Raw genomic sequence first — 15,593 nt, 5'->3', positions numbered from 1 at the left:
GAGTAATGACAGTTTGATATACGAATTGGCGGAGGGGAGGAGTCGGAGTCTAGGAGTTATCCTCTTCTCTCTCCTCTCTCTCCCTCTCTCTCTCTCTCTCTCTCGCTCTCTCTCTCTCTCTTCTCGTCTCTCTCTCTCTCTCTCTCCTTATTATTTTCTTGTAGTAGCCATCTTGCTTGGTGATACGTACCCGCGTGAAGTCACAATAATCAACAGATATCACAAGTTTAACATACGACTAAAGATTTGAGAAATATCTAGAAGTGTTTCGTGAACTATCGGTGATAAGATTAGTGTGAAAATAGTAGGATAAAGCGTCTTCTAAGTTTAGTTTATCAAGTGTAATACTATAATCAGAAACAAGATGGCAGTAAGTTCCAACTGCGGAAGAAGGGTGGCGTAATTTGGCGTGTTTAGCAGATTCGCAATACGATGAGGTAGCAGGAAGGGAACTGGCATTTCTCATCTATGAAATCAGCAACAGTCCTAACCAAAAAGATACAAAAGCATTCATAGATATATTAGAAGGATATAATCCTTCAAACTGGAACAAATCTAATGAAACATCTTGAAAATAATTGAAGAAGTTCCAAATAAAATCCAAGTGGTCAAGAGACTCATAAAGAAAATATACATAAACCAACATATTCCGACAAAGAAAATGAATAGGTGAATCTTGTGAATATCCTAATTGATGCATTAGGAAAAAGAATGCCAAAAGCATGCAAACTGTGTAAGGTTTGGTATAGCATAGTCAATCCACAAAACCTAATCAGAAAATGTGCTGCATGCAACATTCCGACCCATCCACAGTGTGCTGAGGTAATACAAGATTTGAGAAAAGATACAAGAATTTTTTGTTCAACATGTCTATCATGGATAGACAATGTTATTAAATCAAGATTGAATGTACAAATATTGAGGATGAAGAAGAAGAGAAGAGAAGAAGAAGAAGAAAAAGAAGAGAAAACGGAAGAGAAGTAAACAAAAATGAAATGACAGAAAAAAATAAGGAAACAAAGAACAAGATAAAAGTATGATGCAGAGATACTCATTGATACTACATATGAGGCAAGTAAAGCAGCATACCTACGAAGAAAAAATACTTACGATTATGACAACAGAAAAGCAAATCCCGAAGAGGCTCTACCCAGATCTATACAATGACGGGAAAGAGGAAAAAATAGACAAGAAAGACAAAATCTGCAATCCTTTTGAAAAGAGGGAATTGCAGATTTGGAGAAAGATGTTACTACAAACATCCTAAGATATGTCAAAACTATGAAATATATGGTAAATGTGCATACTTAGATGGATATGGGGATGATTGCAGAGATCTGCATCCAAAAATATGTAAAAACCTAAAAGAAGGAAAAGGATGTAAGTTCGACAAAAAATGCAAATATATGCACCCTGTACCATGAATCATAATCATAAACAAAAATAACCAACCAAGTAATAAAATCCAAAATAAGAAAGAAACAAATAAAGAGAAAAATCAAGAATATCAGGTAAAAGAGAAAAGCAAACCACCAATGAGATATGCAGAGGTGTCAGCAAAAAATTTCAAAGCATCAGCTCCGAAATTCTACTCAAGAGATAATAACTGTATTTATTATGCAAGAGGATATTGCAGAAACGGAGTGAAAATTGCAGATTCAGACACAAATTAATAATTATGATTGAAGGAGATCAAATATTATGGAAAAGTTGGATTTTTTAATGTCAGAATTTCTGGAAATGAAAAAAAGAACAACATACCAGAACAGAAAGAGACATGGGAAAATCCTTATTACTACCAGTATTAAATGAAGGAGAAAACACGCAAACCATCATAGTGATGAATGCGCAGGGTTTAGTTACGAGTAACTCAAAAGAAAAATAGAGTACTTAGAAGAACTAACCCAAATGAAAAGAAAATAGATATAATGAATATAAGTGAAACCTGGTATTCCCAATTAAAAGAGACTGGGAATGATGATCAAATAAAAGGGTTCCAAAACTTATAGATCAGATAGAAAAAATAGGAATCAAGGGGAACCGCAATATATGGGAAAGACAAAAAACAGGAAAAATATATATGATGCAAATATAGTAACTCAGAATGTGAACTAATAGCGGTAGAATTTGAATCTGAAAAATTGATGAAACATATAATATATAGACCTCCTAATACTAAAGAGTTTGACTTAATAATTGAAAAATGGATGATATATGTAGATCACAAGGACTGGACTATTCTCCTATCTGGTGACTTCACTTTCCTTCGTAGAATGGAAAGAACAAATAGGAGATTGTGGTTGTACTTATACATATAAAAAAGAGAGTAATCGTAGTGCAGAAGATAAGAGGCAATTTGAAAAGCTATTAGATATGCTACTAGAATACAACATTCAACAAATAAATCACCTGCCAACAAGAAAGGAAAATACTTTAGACCTATATTGTGAACGAGATGAATTATGTTAAAGAAATAATAGTTTATAATGCGAGTATTTCAGACCATAATGTCATAGAATTAGTTCATTCCAAAGCAAGTGAAAATAGAGATAAGCAAGAAATGAAAAAGTGGGAAGGATATGGAAAATACAACTTCTACAGTAAAAATATAAAATGGTCAGAAATTAATGAAGAATTAAACAAAGATTGGATAACATTTTTCGTAAGTGATGACATAAGGGTAAATACGGAGATATTATATAAAATATTGGAGATAATAGTGGAAAAATAAAAATATATACCGAAGAAGAAAAAGTAAAACATCATTCATGCATACCAAGAGACAGAAGGATCTTGTTCCAGAAAATCAGAAAGTGAAAAAAGGTCTTGCAAAAGAAAAAAATGCATGGAAAGTTATAGAACTAAAAAGTAAGATAGAAAATGCAGAACAAAAGATTATACAATCAAAAGAAAATGAAAAACGGGACTTGGAAGAAAAACCCTATTAAATATCAAGCAAAACCCCAAACTATTATACTCATATGCGAGAGATGAATAAAAGAAGAATAGAAATAGGCCCTCTGATTGAATTGAAGGGAGATTAACGAATGAAAAAAAGGAATTTGCAACATACTGGCAGAACGATATAAGAGAGAATTCACCCCTAGAATAGATAATGAAGATAATGATATAGAAGTAAGGATGAAAATAGTGAATATTTAGCTGACATAGATATTAATGAAGCTGATATTGTGCAGGCTATTAATGAAATTAAAAATGGAGCTGCTGCAGGGCCTGATGGAATTCCTGCTATTTTGTTAAAGAAAGTAGTTCATTCTATCGCAAAGCCACTTGCAATATTATTAAGACAAAGTGTAGAATACAGGACAAGATATATGATGAGCACAATAGCATATATTACCCTACCCCCTTTCAAAAGTGGATCAAGACTAGAGGCAAGTAATTATAGGCCTGTGATCTAACATCACATATTATGAAAGTGTATGAAAGGGTAATGAAGAAAAATATTATGAACATTTAATAAAAAATAATTTGTTTAATAAAGGACAACATGGTTTCGTACCCGGAAAAAGTACACAAACCCAACTGTTAGTCCACCGTGAAAACATATTCAAAAATATGAAAAGCGGAAAGAAACAGATGTGTTATTTAGACTTTTGCAAAAGCTTTTGATAAAGTAGACCATAATATATTAGCAAAGAAAATTAGAAAACACAATATCGTGGATAAAGTAGGAAGATGGTTAAAAGAATTTTTACACAACAGAAAACAGATAGTTATTGCAAACGACGAGAAATCGGATGAAGCCAAGGTAAATATCCGGTGTGCCGCAAGGTACGGTGTTAGCTGCAATACTGTTTGTTATTATGATTGAAGAACATAGACAATAATGTTAAGGATTCGGTAGTGAGTAGTTTCGCAGATGACACAAGAATAAGTAGAGAAATTACTTGTGATGAAGATAGGAACGCTCTACAAAGAGACCTTAACAAAGTATATGATTGGGCAGAGGTAAATAGGATGGTATTTAACTCTGATAAATTTGAATCAATAAATTATGGAGACAGAGAAAGAAAGCTATCATGCATATAAGGGACCTAATAATGAGACCATCACAAATAAGGAAGCAGTTAAAGACCTTGGTGTGATGATGAATAGGAACATGTTATGCAATGATCAAATAGCAACTCTGTTGGCAAAATGTAAAGCAAAAATGGGAATGTTGTTACGGCACTTCAAAACAAGAAAAAGCTGAACACATGATTATGCTTTATAAAACATATGTTCGTAGTTCACTTGAATATTGCAATATGATATGGTACCCACACTATCAAAAGGATATTGCACAAATAGAGAGTGTACAAAGGTCCTTTACAGCTAGAATAGAAGAAGTTAAGGACCTCAGACTACTGGGAAAGACTACAATTCTTAAAATTATATAGTCTAGAAAGGAGAAGAGAACGCTACATGATAATTCAGGCGTGGAAACAGATAGAAGGAATAGCAGAAAATATCATGGAACTAAAAATATCAGAAAGAGCAAGCAGAGGTAGATTAATAGTGCCCAAAACTATACCAGGAAAAAATAAGGAAAGCACACAGGACATTAATCCACTACGCACCAGCATCGATAATGCAGCGTCATACAATGCGTTGCCAGCTCATCTGAGGAATACTATCAGGAGTGAGCGTAGATGTGTTTTAAGAATAAGCTCGACAAATATCTAAACTGCATCCCAGACCATCCAAGATTGGAAGATGCAAAATATACCGGAATATGTACTAGCAACTCTCTGGTAGACATTAGAGGTGCCTCACACTGAGGGACCTGGGGCAACCCGAACAAGATGTAAGGTCTGTAAGGTAAGGTTTTGTCTCAGAAATAATCTTAATTTCAGTCTTGATGGTCAGATATATGATGTTGCCATTCAGTGGGCCCTCTCTCTCTCTCTCTCTCTCTCTCTCTCTCTCTCTCTCTCTCTCTTCTCTGTCTCTCTCTCTCTCTCTCTCTCTCTCTCTGTTATTGACTGTAGGTATATATTTTTAGTGGTAAAATGTTTAAGATGACTTTGAAATGATATAACCTCAAAGATTAATGCAGTAATAGGTTAGTAATTTTAGGCATATTTGAAGTAGGATGTTATTTAAGGTATACATATGGTATCTGAACTTTCAAGATAGGCAGTTATAAGCATTTTTAGTGGTGGTTTTAACTATTCACGGGGGTGTCTGGTAACACATCCCCGTGAATACAGGGGAACACTGTATATGCCTTCCCTCTGTTCGGCTTTCATTCATCAGGTACTGACGCAGCTAAGAGGGTGCAAGAATATGGAGATGACCCTAATTGCTCTGTTTTGGCCTCAGAGACCTTGGTTCCCGTATCTCTTGGGATTGCTGTTCGAACCTCCGATCCTCCTGCCACAAAGGAAGGATCTTCTCAAAACAGCCTCATTTTCATCGTTATCACAAGAACCTTCCCGTGCTCAATCTAGCTACATGGAGACTGTGCAGCGAGCAGCCTAAGATTTTGATCTTTTGAAAGGGAGTGGCTCGACAACTCTATGTGCGTGAGGAAGTCTACAAGAAAGTTATACCAGGTAAGGTGAGCAATGTCCGTACCGTAATGGTGCAGGGGACAAGACCATAGTATTTCGTGCCCTACAATAGCAAAGGTGGTGGATTTTCTTCTTTTCCTCAGAAAATCCAAGTCCCTCTCTTACTTTACTATTGCAGGCTACAGATCCATGTTAGCTAGCACCTTTAGGTTTCATTTACCAGAGATTTCTAATAGTAGAGTTCTTCATGATCTTCTCAGATCTTTTAAGAAGTTCTAAAATTGTTGAGTTCGCAAGCTTTTGAACCTCTGGAGAATTTGTCCTTACGAGAACTTACTAGGAAGAAAATTTTGTTTTTAATATCACTGGCTACAGCTAAAAGAGTGGGGGAAATTGAGGCTGTCTCGAGATCAATTTCGTTTGCGGGGAAGGACTTGTATCTTGTATCTTCCGGAGTTTGTGGCTAAGTCAGAGTCAGAAACTAACCTTCTTCTGATAGAGTTTAAGGTTTTGTCTCTCGAGGATTTCGTCGGAGGTGATGTTGCCGAGATGCATCTTTGTCCAGTATGAGCACTTAGATATTACCTGTCGTGCACTTCCTAATTATTGCTGTGGCCACGGTCCTTATTTGTTTCGCCCAGGAATCCCTCAAGACCGCTATCGAAAAATGCGATCAGTTTTTTCTTAAGGCAATCTTTCCCCCCCAATAAACCCGGGAAGGTCATTTCCCAATCCCTTCCCAGAGACACAATTTCGGATAACAGTATTCTGTGCCCTAGAGCGCATCCTATCAGTAAGCAGGATTTTAGAAGAGGTGTCTTGGAAGTCAGTATCGGTATTCACTTCTTTCTACTCGAGAGATGTACAGTTCATTACAGAGGAGGGTTACTCTCTATGGACGTTCATAGTGGCTAATACAGTGTTATGTTAGTTGGGAATTAGCATGGGTTCCGTAGGGGAGGTAGTAGTTTTATTGATTTCTTGTTGTAAATTTAGTCTGTCTACTTTTATGGGTTATCTCTGAGTTTGGTGCACTATCCTTGGTAAGTATATTGTTTTGCCACTTCACAGCTCCCTCATCACGTCTTCTGGATCCATCACTCGCCTTCAGTGGACGTCGGGAGAGATCTGCCCGTGGAACTTATTCTCCATACATGGGAGGCTAACAGCCACATGGGAGATGTTCAGTTCCACTCCAAACATGAGAGGTATATGATACCACATGGGAGACTTCAGGAAGGATCTGCCCTTGGGACTTTGGGAGTCTGTTTAGCCACATGTGAGATGTTTAGTTCCCCTCCACACATGAGAAGTTTATACTTCATGGGAGGTTAGACGTGACCAAAATGAGACTTAGACTAATTAGACTAACGTTGAGGTACTCGTTCCTTCCGTTTCTCACCTGAGCATTGATTGAAGGTGAGTTAACAGTATTAATCCAAGGTAATAGTTTAATGAGTTTATACCAATGTACATCTGTTGGTCAGGCTGAAACAATGATTGAACCCACCTCCATTTTAAATGTTGTAAATCGGGCTAATTCAGGTGTTCAGGTGGTGTATTGCAATGTGGAGTTTTTATATTAAAACTAATATTGTAATACCTACCTGAACACCTGAATGACACCCCCCCTCCTCCCCTCGTCAAATGATTACTGATTTACCGATTGACGTAAGTGGTCACTGTCGGCTGGTTGCCAACCGTGGACAGGTGATTCAGTAACAATGTTTACCTGCAGCATTGGTAATGCTGGCATTAAAAATTTTTACCTAAGTGTGGGTAATTTTGTGGGGTGGTTGTTTGTTCAGGCTGGTCAGGTGAGCCAGGGCTACTTCATGGGTTAATTCGGGTATGGTAGTCAGTGGTACCACTCAGGATACGAAATTAATCCGTTCCGAGGCGACCTTCGTAATCTGAGCTTTTTGTATTTTGAACCGCATTTTACATGTAAATTGCCTAGTTCGTTCCAAGTCCTACAAAAACACCTCGGTAAATTTTATAATAAAGCTAAATTGACCATTTTGGACCATTCAATACCTAACTTAATTCGTACTACTAATATGTACTACATAGTACCTGTAAATAAAGAGTACAGTGGTCCCCCCGTATTCGCGGGGGATGCGTACCAGACCCCCCGTGAATAGTTAGAACCCGCGAATGTTTGGAACCCATATAAAATGCTAAAAACAGCCTATTTTGTTAGTTAAAACTCAAGAAACACCCACTAAAAATTTTCCTACATGGTTTTTTTAATAGTTTTTATCACAAAAAGTGCATTTTATGAAGAAATTCATCAAAAAAACAAGGAATTTGTGGATATTTATCATGGAAAAAATACTGCGAATGCTCGAATTTTCTGCGAATAATGCAGGGAAACATTCCCGAGAGAATCCGCGAATGTGTGTCGCGAATCTGGAGAACGCGAATACGGGGGGTCCACTGTATTAGTGTACATGGTATACAAGAAATACTGTACTTACGTATGTAGTAAAATGTGGAACCTTACCTTTCGAGTGAGACTCACTCCGTAAAGTGGCGACAGAGGAGGACAGACGGCAAAAAACTTGTACGTACGTACACTTAACTTTTCAAAACACATTAAAAAATGTCAGGAACATTAAGACTAAACAAACTTTAAAAAAAACTTAAAATTTAAGTTTTTTTTTTTTTTTTTCCTTTTTTTTATTTTTACTTTTTTTATACTTTACGTTTTTTTTTTTTTTTTTTGTTTTTTTTTTTTTTACAAAATTTCGTTTAAACTTTACTTTTCTTTCAACTTTCTGTTTTTTTGTATCACTTGGATCTTCCTGTTTGCTTACTCCTACTGAAGGCCTCTTTAAAAAATAACTATCCAAGGAATATTGCTTCTGCCTGCTTTTCAAATGCTCCTGAAATGACTCAGGGCAAAACGTCATCGAACTGCGCAAGCATACGACCTGTGTAAGCCTTTTTCCAGGGGTGTGTCTTTCTACAAATGATGCAGCTTATGAAAAAGGCAGCTAGAGCATCCTTATTTCTTTGCCTTTTGTCAAGGGTCGTCGTCCTCCTCCTCGCCACTGCTAGAGAACTCTTCTTGAACCACGTTAGGTTGCATGGCCTCCAACTCCTTCAGGTCATAGGTCGTAAGCTCCTCTTGGTGCTCCTTGAGAAGGTCATTGATGTTGTCCTCGTCGACGACCAGCCCCATGGACTTGCCGAGTGCAACGATCTCGTCAAGATCTGGTTGCGAAACAGTTTCAGTATCGTCAACTGTTTCTGAATCTGCACCAGCTTCGCCCACGTTGAATCCCTCGAATTCTCAGGCGGATACGGCATCCGGCTAGTTTCCTCCACGAAGAATTCAAGGTTCGCCTCGAAACCTCCTGCCAAGCTTGATCGATGAGTCGGATGCACGTTACGATATCGAAGTGCTCCTTCCAAAATTCATGCATCTGTGATGTCGAAACATCTCTTGATGAGTAAGTTACTTCAAGGTTTATTAAAACACAATGTTACTGTGTATGTTTATCACTTTATTGTAAGTTTAAGCTTTATATTATAGCAATTAACCTTACTTGTGTTTTAATTTACCTGATATTGTTGTTTTCTCCACTTCCTTTCCAAGCTTGAAGGGGCCAATTCTCTGGCACTATTTCACGGAGCGACACAGGCTGAGCCCAGAAAAGGGATTTTGACGGAGGAAAAATCTATTTCTGGGCAATGACCTGTGTCGCCCAGTGAAATCCCACCCTTCCTTTTTGCATTCCACACCCTGTTTGGCCCAAGCTTGGGTGCTATCTTCAGGAATGACGACAAAGACGCTCACCATAGTAGTAGCTGGTAGCGGGGCCTTAGTTCAGCTCCTCTGTAGGTGAGGGATTTTGGCGGATGAGGAGACTAAATGGCAAGGGACCTCTGGTAGTGGTATCCACTCGCTCTTTTACTATACCGGACACCTTTAATTAAAAGGTGAGCGAGCCAGGATATTCTATCACTATCGTTTCTCTTTTTTTCTCTGGTATATATTGCAATATTTATGCCTTAGAAATGAGTATCAAAGAAACCATTTCACTGGGCGACACAGGTCATTGCCCAGAAATAGATTTTTCCTCCGTCAAAATCCCTTTATTATGCAAAAATATTAATAAACACACATGTACCATAGAAATTCTCTCATCTCAGTAATAGAGAGAGAGAGAGAGAGAATTTATATGATCTTGAGTGGGCAACACACTCCCCGGGGCTCCTATCACATTACTTGATATATTTGACAACTGTTGGACCCCAGCCATCTCAGCTTGGCTACCTGGAGTTCAAAGACAAGATGCAGGGTAAAATGGATTTTCTTTCATTCTTACATAATTTTTTTATTTATAAACTAAAATCTTGCTAATTCACTTTAGTATTTTCATTAATGAATTGATATTATTGCTGTTTACATTAATATTCATATTTGAAAATTAGTAAATCATTTATTTATCATACAAAAATCATACATCTCTGTAAGAGAGAAAGAGAGAGAGAGAGAGAGAGAGAGAGAGATTATTGTAGTATTTCTGTAAAATACTTTCACATGATTTTTGTAATTACAGTTATTATTATCATTGCTTTTTATTTATTTATTTATTTATTTTTGCTTTATCACAGTCCTCCACTTCGACTGGGTGGCATTTATAGTGTGGGGTTCCAGGTTGCATCCTGCCTCCTTAGGAGTCCATCACTCTTCTTACTATGCGCCTTTCTAGGATCACACTTTTCTGCATGAGTCCTGGAGCTACTTCAGCCTCTAGTTTTTCCAGATTCTTTTTCAAGGATCTTGGGATCGTGCCTAGTGTTCTATGATTATGGGTACAATTTCCACTGGCATCCCATCCCATCCTTCCTTATTTCTATTTCAAATCTTGATACTTATCCATTTTTTCCCTTTCTTTCTCTTCAACTCTAGTGTCCCATGGTATTGTGACATCAATGAGTGATACTTTCTTCTTGATTTTGTCAATCAACATCACGTCTGGTCTGTTTGCACGTATCACCCTATCTGTTCTGATACCATAGTCCCAGAGGATCTCTGCCTGATCGTTTTCTATCACTCCTTCAGGTTGGTGCTCATACCACTTATTACTGCAAGGTAGCTGATGTTTCTTGCACAGGCTCCAGTGGAGGGCTTTTGCTACTGAATCATGCCTCTTTTTGTACTGGTTCTGTGCAAGTGCCGGACATTCGCTTGCTATGTGGTTTATGGTCTCATTTTTCGTATTGCACTTCTTACATATGGGAGAGATGTTATTTCCATCTATTGCACTTCCTACATATGGGAGGGATGTTATTTCCATCTCTCCCATATGTAGGATCTCGCCTCGGTCTCAGGGATTCTCTCGTGCGAGCGCCGCCCAAGACCGGCCCGACCAAGGAGAATGCAACTCTAGGTCCAAGCCGCTATAAATACTGCCCCACAAACTGTCTTGCTACAGTCTCTTCAACCAACTCGTCCGAAGATGACCTGCGAGAAGGTCAAAACGTCACTTGATACCAGCTATACCAGCACCAATACCAGCCCTTAAAACCAAAGACGACCCCGGCCCGAACTGAACTACGCCTACGGAATAATACCGGCACTGACGACGACCCCTGCTTGACCTGGACCTAATATCCTGTTCTAATAAAACATTACCTTTAGCATTTACAATTTTTTGAGAATTCCCAATATGAATATTGGCCAGTTACTCAGAAACATCGCTGAGCTTGAGAAGTGAATTGTAAGGAAAATAGAAAAAACAGTATATAAAATCAACTCTCTTAATTCTGCCATCCTTTTTAACAGCATTTGCCTAAAAGAGGGTCTTCTATCAAAATACATATTATTATTATTATTATCATTATTATTATTATTATGTATTATTATTATTATTATTATTATTATTATTATTATTATTCTATTTTCATTTGGATGGAATATTAAACATGCATATGTGTACCATAAACATCTCTCATCTCAGAGAGATGAGAGAGAGAGAGAGAGAGAGAGAGAGAGAGGAGAGAGAGGAAGAGAGAGAGAGAGAGAGAGAGAGAGAGAGAAACACACTCCCTCCCCTCCTGTCACATTACTTGATATATTTTACAGCTGTTGGACCTCAGCTTGGACCTGTAATTCAAAAGAAAGATTCATGAAGACTGGGATTTCCTTCATTCTTACATAATTTTTTTATGTTTATGAACTAAAATCTTACTAATTTACTGTAGTATTTTCTTTAATAAATTGATTGCTCTTTACATTAATGTTAATATTTGAAAATTAGTAAATCATTTATTTATTATACAAAAAACATATATCTCTGTAAGAGAAAGAGAATTATTTGTTATTATGTGATATCATTTAATCTTATTAAACTTACTAATACAGTATTGATCAATACTAATATTTATTTAGTAAATCATTTTTTGCATCATAGAAATGTATTTAGGCATGAAAATAACATCAAAATACAGGAGCCTTGTTATCCTTCCTATGAACACAAACAACTCTACCCTTGGGTGTACACAAACTTCCCCTCCACAGATACTTCGTGTACACACTTCCCCTCCAGAGATACTTTGTGCCTCAATCATCAACCAAGGGCATTCACATAAACTTCAGGAGGCTAGGTTGGGTAAGGATTGCTTGGGTATTATCCTAACTTAGCCTAGTGAGATGATCAAATAAGGGTACCCCGTAACTTTCTGGTGGACATCAGTACATTTATGGCCAGATCTTTCGTTGCCAGGATCAACAGTCTCTCCATCGCATTCAGGAAGAACCTGTCGATCAAGTACCAAAACGAAATGTATTTGTGCAGATCACATTCATTTCCTTTTACCCTACCCTGGGATGTTGCCTATAGGTCCTTGGATTCTATTGAGGATGTTCAACAAGTCATGTAGTACACCCAGCTCTTGAGGGACAAGTTGCAGCTGCAAGGGGGAGGTGTGGGACTGGCCTCCTTCCTTTGTCGGGTCTTCCTTCCTCTTCCAATGAACAGAGGAACAGTGAACCGAACAGTGACGTGCTGGACTGGCATGCATGCTGGTTATCTAGATGATGAATATCCTATCTATAATCTAGCAAGGGGAGAGAAAAGGGACTGACTATGAGCAAACCAGCTGGTTATTCTTAGCTTTGTAGTCTCCAAAACTGTGGGTTCATCCAAACCTTTTAGACTTAAGGATATTACATTCCTTTAATTCAAAATGCCCAGAAGTGAATGATTGAAACATCTATCTAGTTCAGTAGATCAGAGAGAGGTACGTTTTCCTTCCTTTGCTCTTTCATGACCAGGAAAGAGAGTACCCAGGCGAGCTGAACTACCAGTCAGTTAAGAGATTTACTGAGAATCATCCCTCCAAAAAAGTCTCCCACATGTAAAAACCTGAGGGTTTGTATTTGTTTACGAACGAATGCAATTTTTAAGTAATTTGTATTTTCCCTAACATACAAACTTGAGGTGTTTACATAAAGGCCCACCTCTTAACACCCCTCATTCTCTTACCTTGGCCACCTTGGCCAAAAGGTAAACTGCATAGAACTGTGTGTACACTGACTTGGTGGGCGATACTTCTGCAACTGTTACCATAACCACCTTGGCAAAAGTTTAACAGCTGGATTTCCAGCTTGCTGAAGTTAATCATATATGTAAAAAACCTCAGGTTTTGTGTTCTGAAAAATACAAATTACTTTTAAAATTGGTTATGTCAATGCACTCAGTTGTTTTTCATTAACCATCAGAACAAAACCTTCCAGCTATACTGTATATATAGATTATTCTTATAAAAGTGTATAGTAGGGACAGAGCAAATGCTATTAGGAAAAGTGTTAGTAAATTACTCCTGTAAAGAGGAAAGTGTTAGTAAATTACTCCTGTAAAGATGTCTTCATACACATAACATCTAAGATGTCAGCAATTTAATTTTTAAAGGGAATTTATAATTTCTGTTAAATGCTGTTACATACAAATGAAGGTTGGTAACCAATTCTTTGGTGTTAAGAGTGGGTTTCTTACTCACTAATGCATGTATCACCTACAAGGTATATCTGTGATTTTAACTGCTGATATGGTAGACATCAAACCCTGCACCAGTCATTTAAAGGATCCTCTTAGTGGAGTGAGAAGTAAACCCATGAACAAAAATCTTTAAAAATGAAAAAATCAAGAATTACAGGCCAATGAATGAATATTTTAGGTTATTAATCTAAAAATATCAGGAAGGATATAAATTTAAGAGTAAAATGGGAAGAAGATACTGTGCATGCTATAGTAATTGCTGATGAGAAGATGAGTCTACATGTACAGGACACTGAAGATGTAAATAATGATTTGGTTGAGGTAGTGCAAAGCTGCTTCATTGAAGAGATGACCAATGTGTTGTCCAATGTGTTGCAGTATGGGATAGGAGCCAAATAAGTTAATGACTACTTATAGCAATCATAATAGTATTTGTTGATGTAATTCTGTATGCATCAATTGGTGTTTGAAAGTGTTCCTATCCTGCTTTCAGTGTTGTACTCATCAAATGTCAACCCAGTGGGTTATGCTTATTTATGAACATACAGGTTTTGGAGTTAATGACAGAAACTCTAATACATAAATCAAACTGCTACTTAGTCCTTCAGCTATATGCCACAAGTGTTGCAATCACAGCAGGTTTGTGTAGGGATTATCCAGTGGTTTGCTGTTAAGTGAGTGCATTCTTATGGGTGGCTACACCTTGTGTTAACTATCCAATTAACTTAGAACTGCTATTCATTAATATTAGCAGTTTCTTGACTAGTATTAGAAAGAAAAATATTAAGTAAAACTATGGGGTGTATGATTGCTCTGTGAAATGTTGAAATAGTTTTAAAGATTTCACATACAATTTGAAACTTTCCAGGAAAAGACGACAGGTGTGCCATTGTGGTTATTAGTAAAGCTGGTATTATTTACATAGGATTGCCAAGAAGACGCCCAAAAGATGTTCCAGTCATCAAACCTATTGAACACAGGAAATGCAATCTATCATGGCACGAGGAAAAGTTACAAAATTCACCTCTAGCTTGCCAAAGTCATGATAATGTAATCCTTATATCTGATGGGATTTCTCTGTTGTTGAGTGTGGTTAATTTTCTGAGTGACAGTAAAGTTTGTCTCAAAACTTGCAAGTTACCGTATTATGGAGTTGTGAAAATTGCTAGTGTCACAGATGATAAATTACGTTTAATAAACTTAGTGATGGGAGAACTTATGAGAAAAACATGGAAGTTTTGTAGTCAAAACGCATTGATAAAGAAAAATCCCCAAAGCCTCCAGAACCAGAACTTGCATCATCAGTCAAGGAAGTGTTAACTGGTATACAGCATTGTTCAGAGATGGTGCAAGCAGAAGGAAGTCTTATTCGTGATCTGGATATCTACATGAGTCAGTTAAGTTTAGCTGCTAGTCTTTTAGCTGAACCACAAAGGGATATTTTTTCTGGGACTGCAAAAATAGAACAACAATTAGAACAAAAGGGGTACTACATGGCTCATTTTTAAAACTAAAAAGAATAGTCAAGGATTGACTTTGAAGGAAAATGGTGGCTTTTGAATGTCACTGTTCCCATCAATGGGTATAAAGAGTCCTTGTGTATGAAGCTTGATGGACAGCATTTAAATAAAGAGATCAATGTATCAATTCCACTACCAAGATTTAAACATCCTCCACTCATTATCAACTATTAAAATTGTATGCCATTTGTTATTAGGACACTTTACTACCTTTCAGCCTGTTTGCCAAGTGTTGGCCATGCTGTTGGTGAACATAGATATTTTTCATTTTTTGTCTCTCATTGTCATGAACTTACTGTAAAAGATTTAAGAATATCATCCAAGTTCTCAACTGCCATTCAGAATTTTGCTGTTAAAAGGAATCAGAGTGCAACTACTTCTGCAGATGACTTGTTGCCAGTTCAGCCATGTCAGGTTAAGTTGTCTTTTATAGATAACAATGTGAATAGGCAGTTGTTTCTAATGTTGCTTAATCGGAATTCAGTAATGAAGTGTACTGTTTCCAGTTTAAAAGATTCAAATCAAGTTCAGTTGTGGTA

At 37.2% G+C, this 15,593-nt stretch overlaps 1 protein-coding gene across 1 annotated transcript in view; it reads left to right on the top strand.

The window, feature by feature from the left end:
* LOC135196551 (uncharacterized) overlaps positions 1-15,593 on the top strand; it is a 233,842-nt gene that overhangs the window by 216,888 nt on the left and 1,361 nt on the right. Inside the window, exons 4-8 of the mRNA XM_064223399.1 lie at positions 13,735-13,911; positions 14,028-14,173; positions 14,403-14,650; positions 14,779-15,030; positions 15,272-15,297. Of these exons, the coding sequence (XP_064079469.1) occupies positions 13,735-13,911; positions 14,028-14,173; positions 14,403-14,650; positions 14,779-15,030; positions 15,272-15,297 (849 nt within the window). The remainder of the gene's footprint in view (positions 1-13,734; positions 13,912-14,027; positions 14,174-14,402; positions 14,651-14,778; positions 15,031-15,271; positions 15,298-15,593) is intronic.

Source organism: Macrobrachium nipponense, chromosome 18 (assembly GCF_015104395.2).
Source record: "Macrobrachium nipponense isolate FS-2020 chromosome 18, ASM1510439v2, whole genome shotgun sequence".
Taxonomy (NCBI): domain Eukaryota; kingdom Metazoa; phylum Arthropoda; class Malacostraca; order Decapoda; family Palaemonidae; genus Macrobrachium; species Macrobrachium nipponense.
The sequence above is the reverse complement of the archived record's forward strand: the minus strand, read 5'-3'. Positions and strand labels throughout refer to the sequence as shown.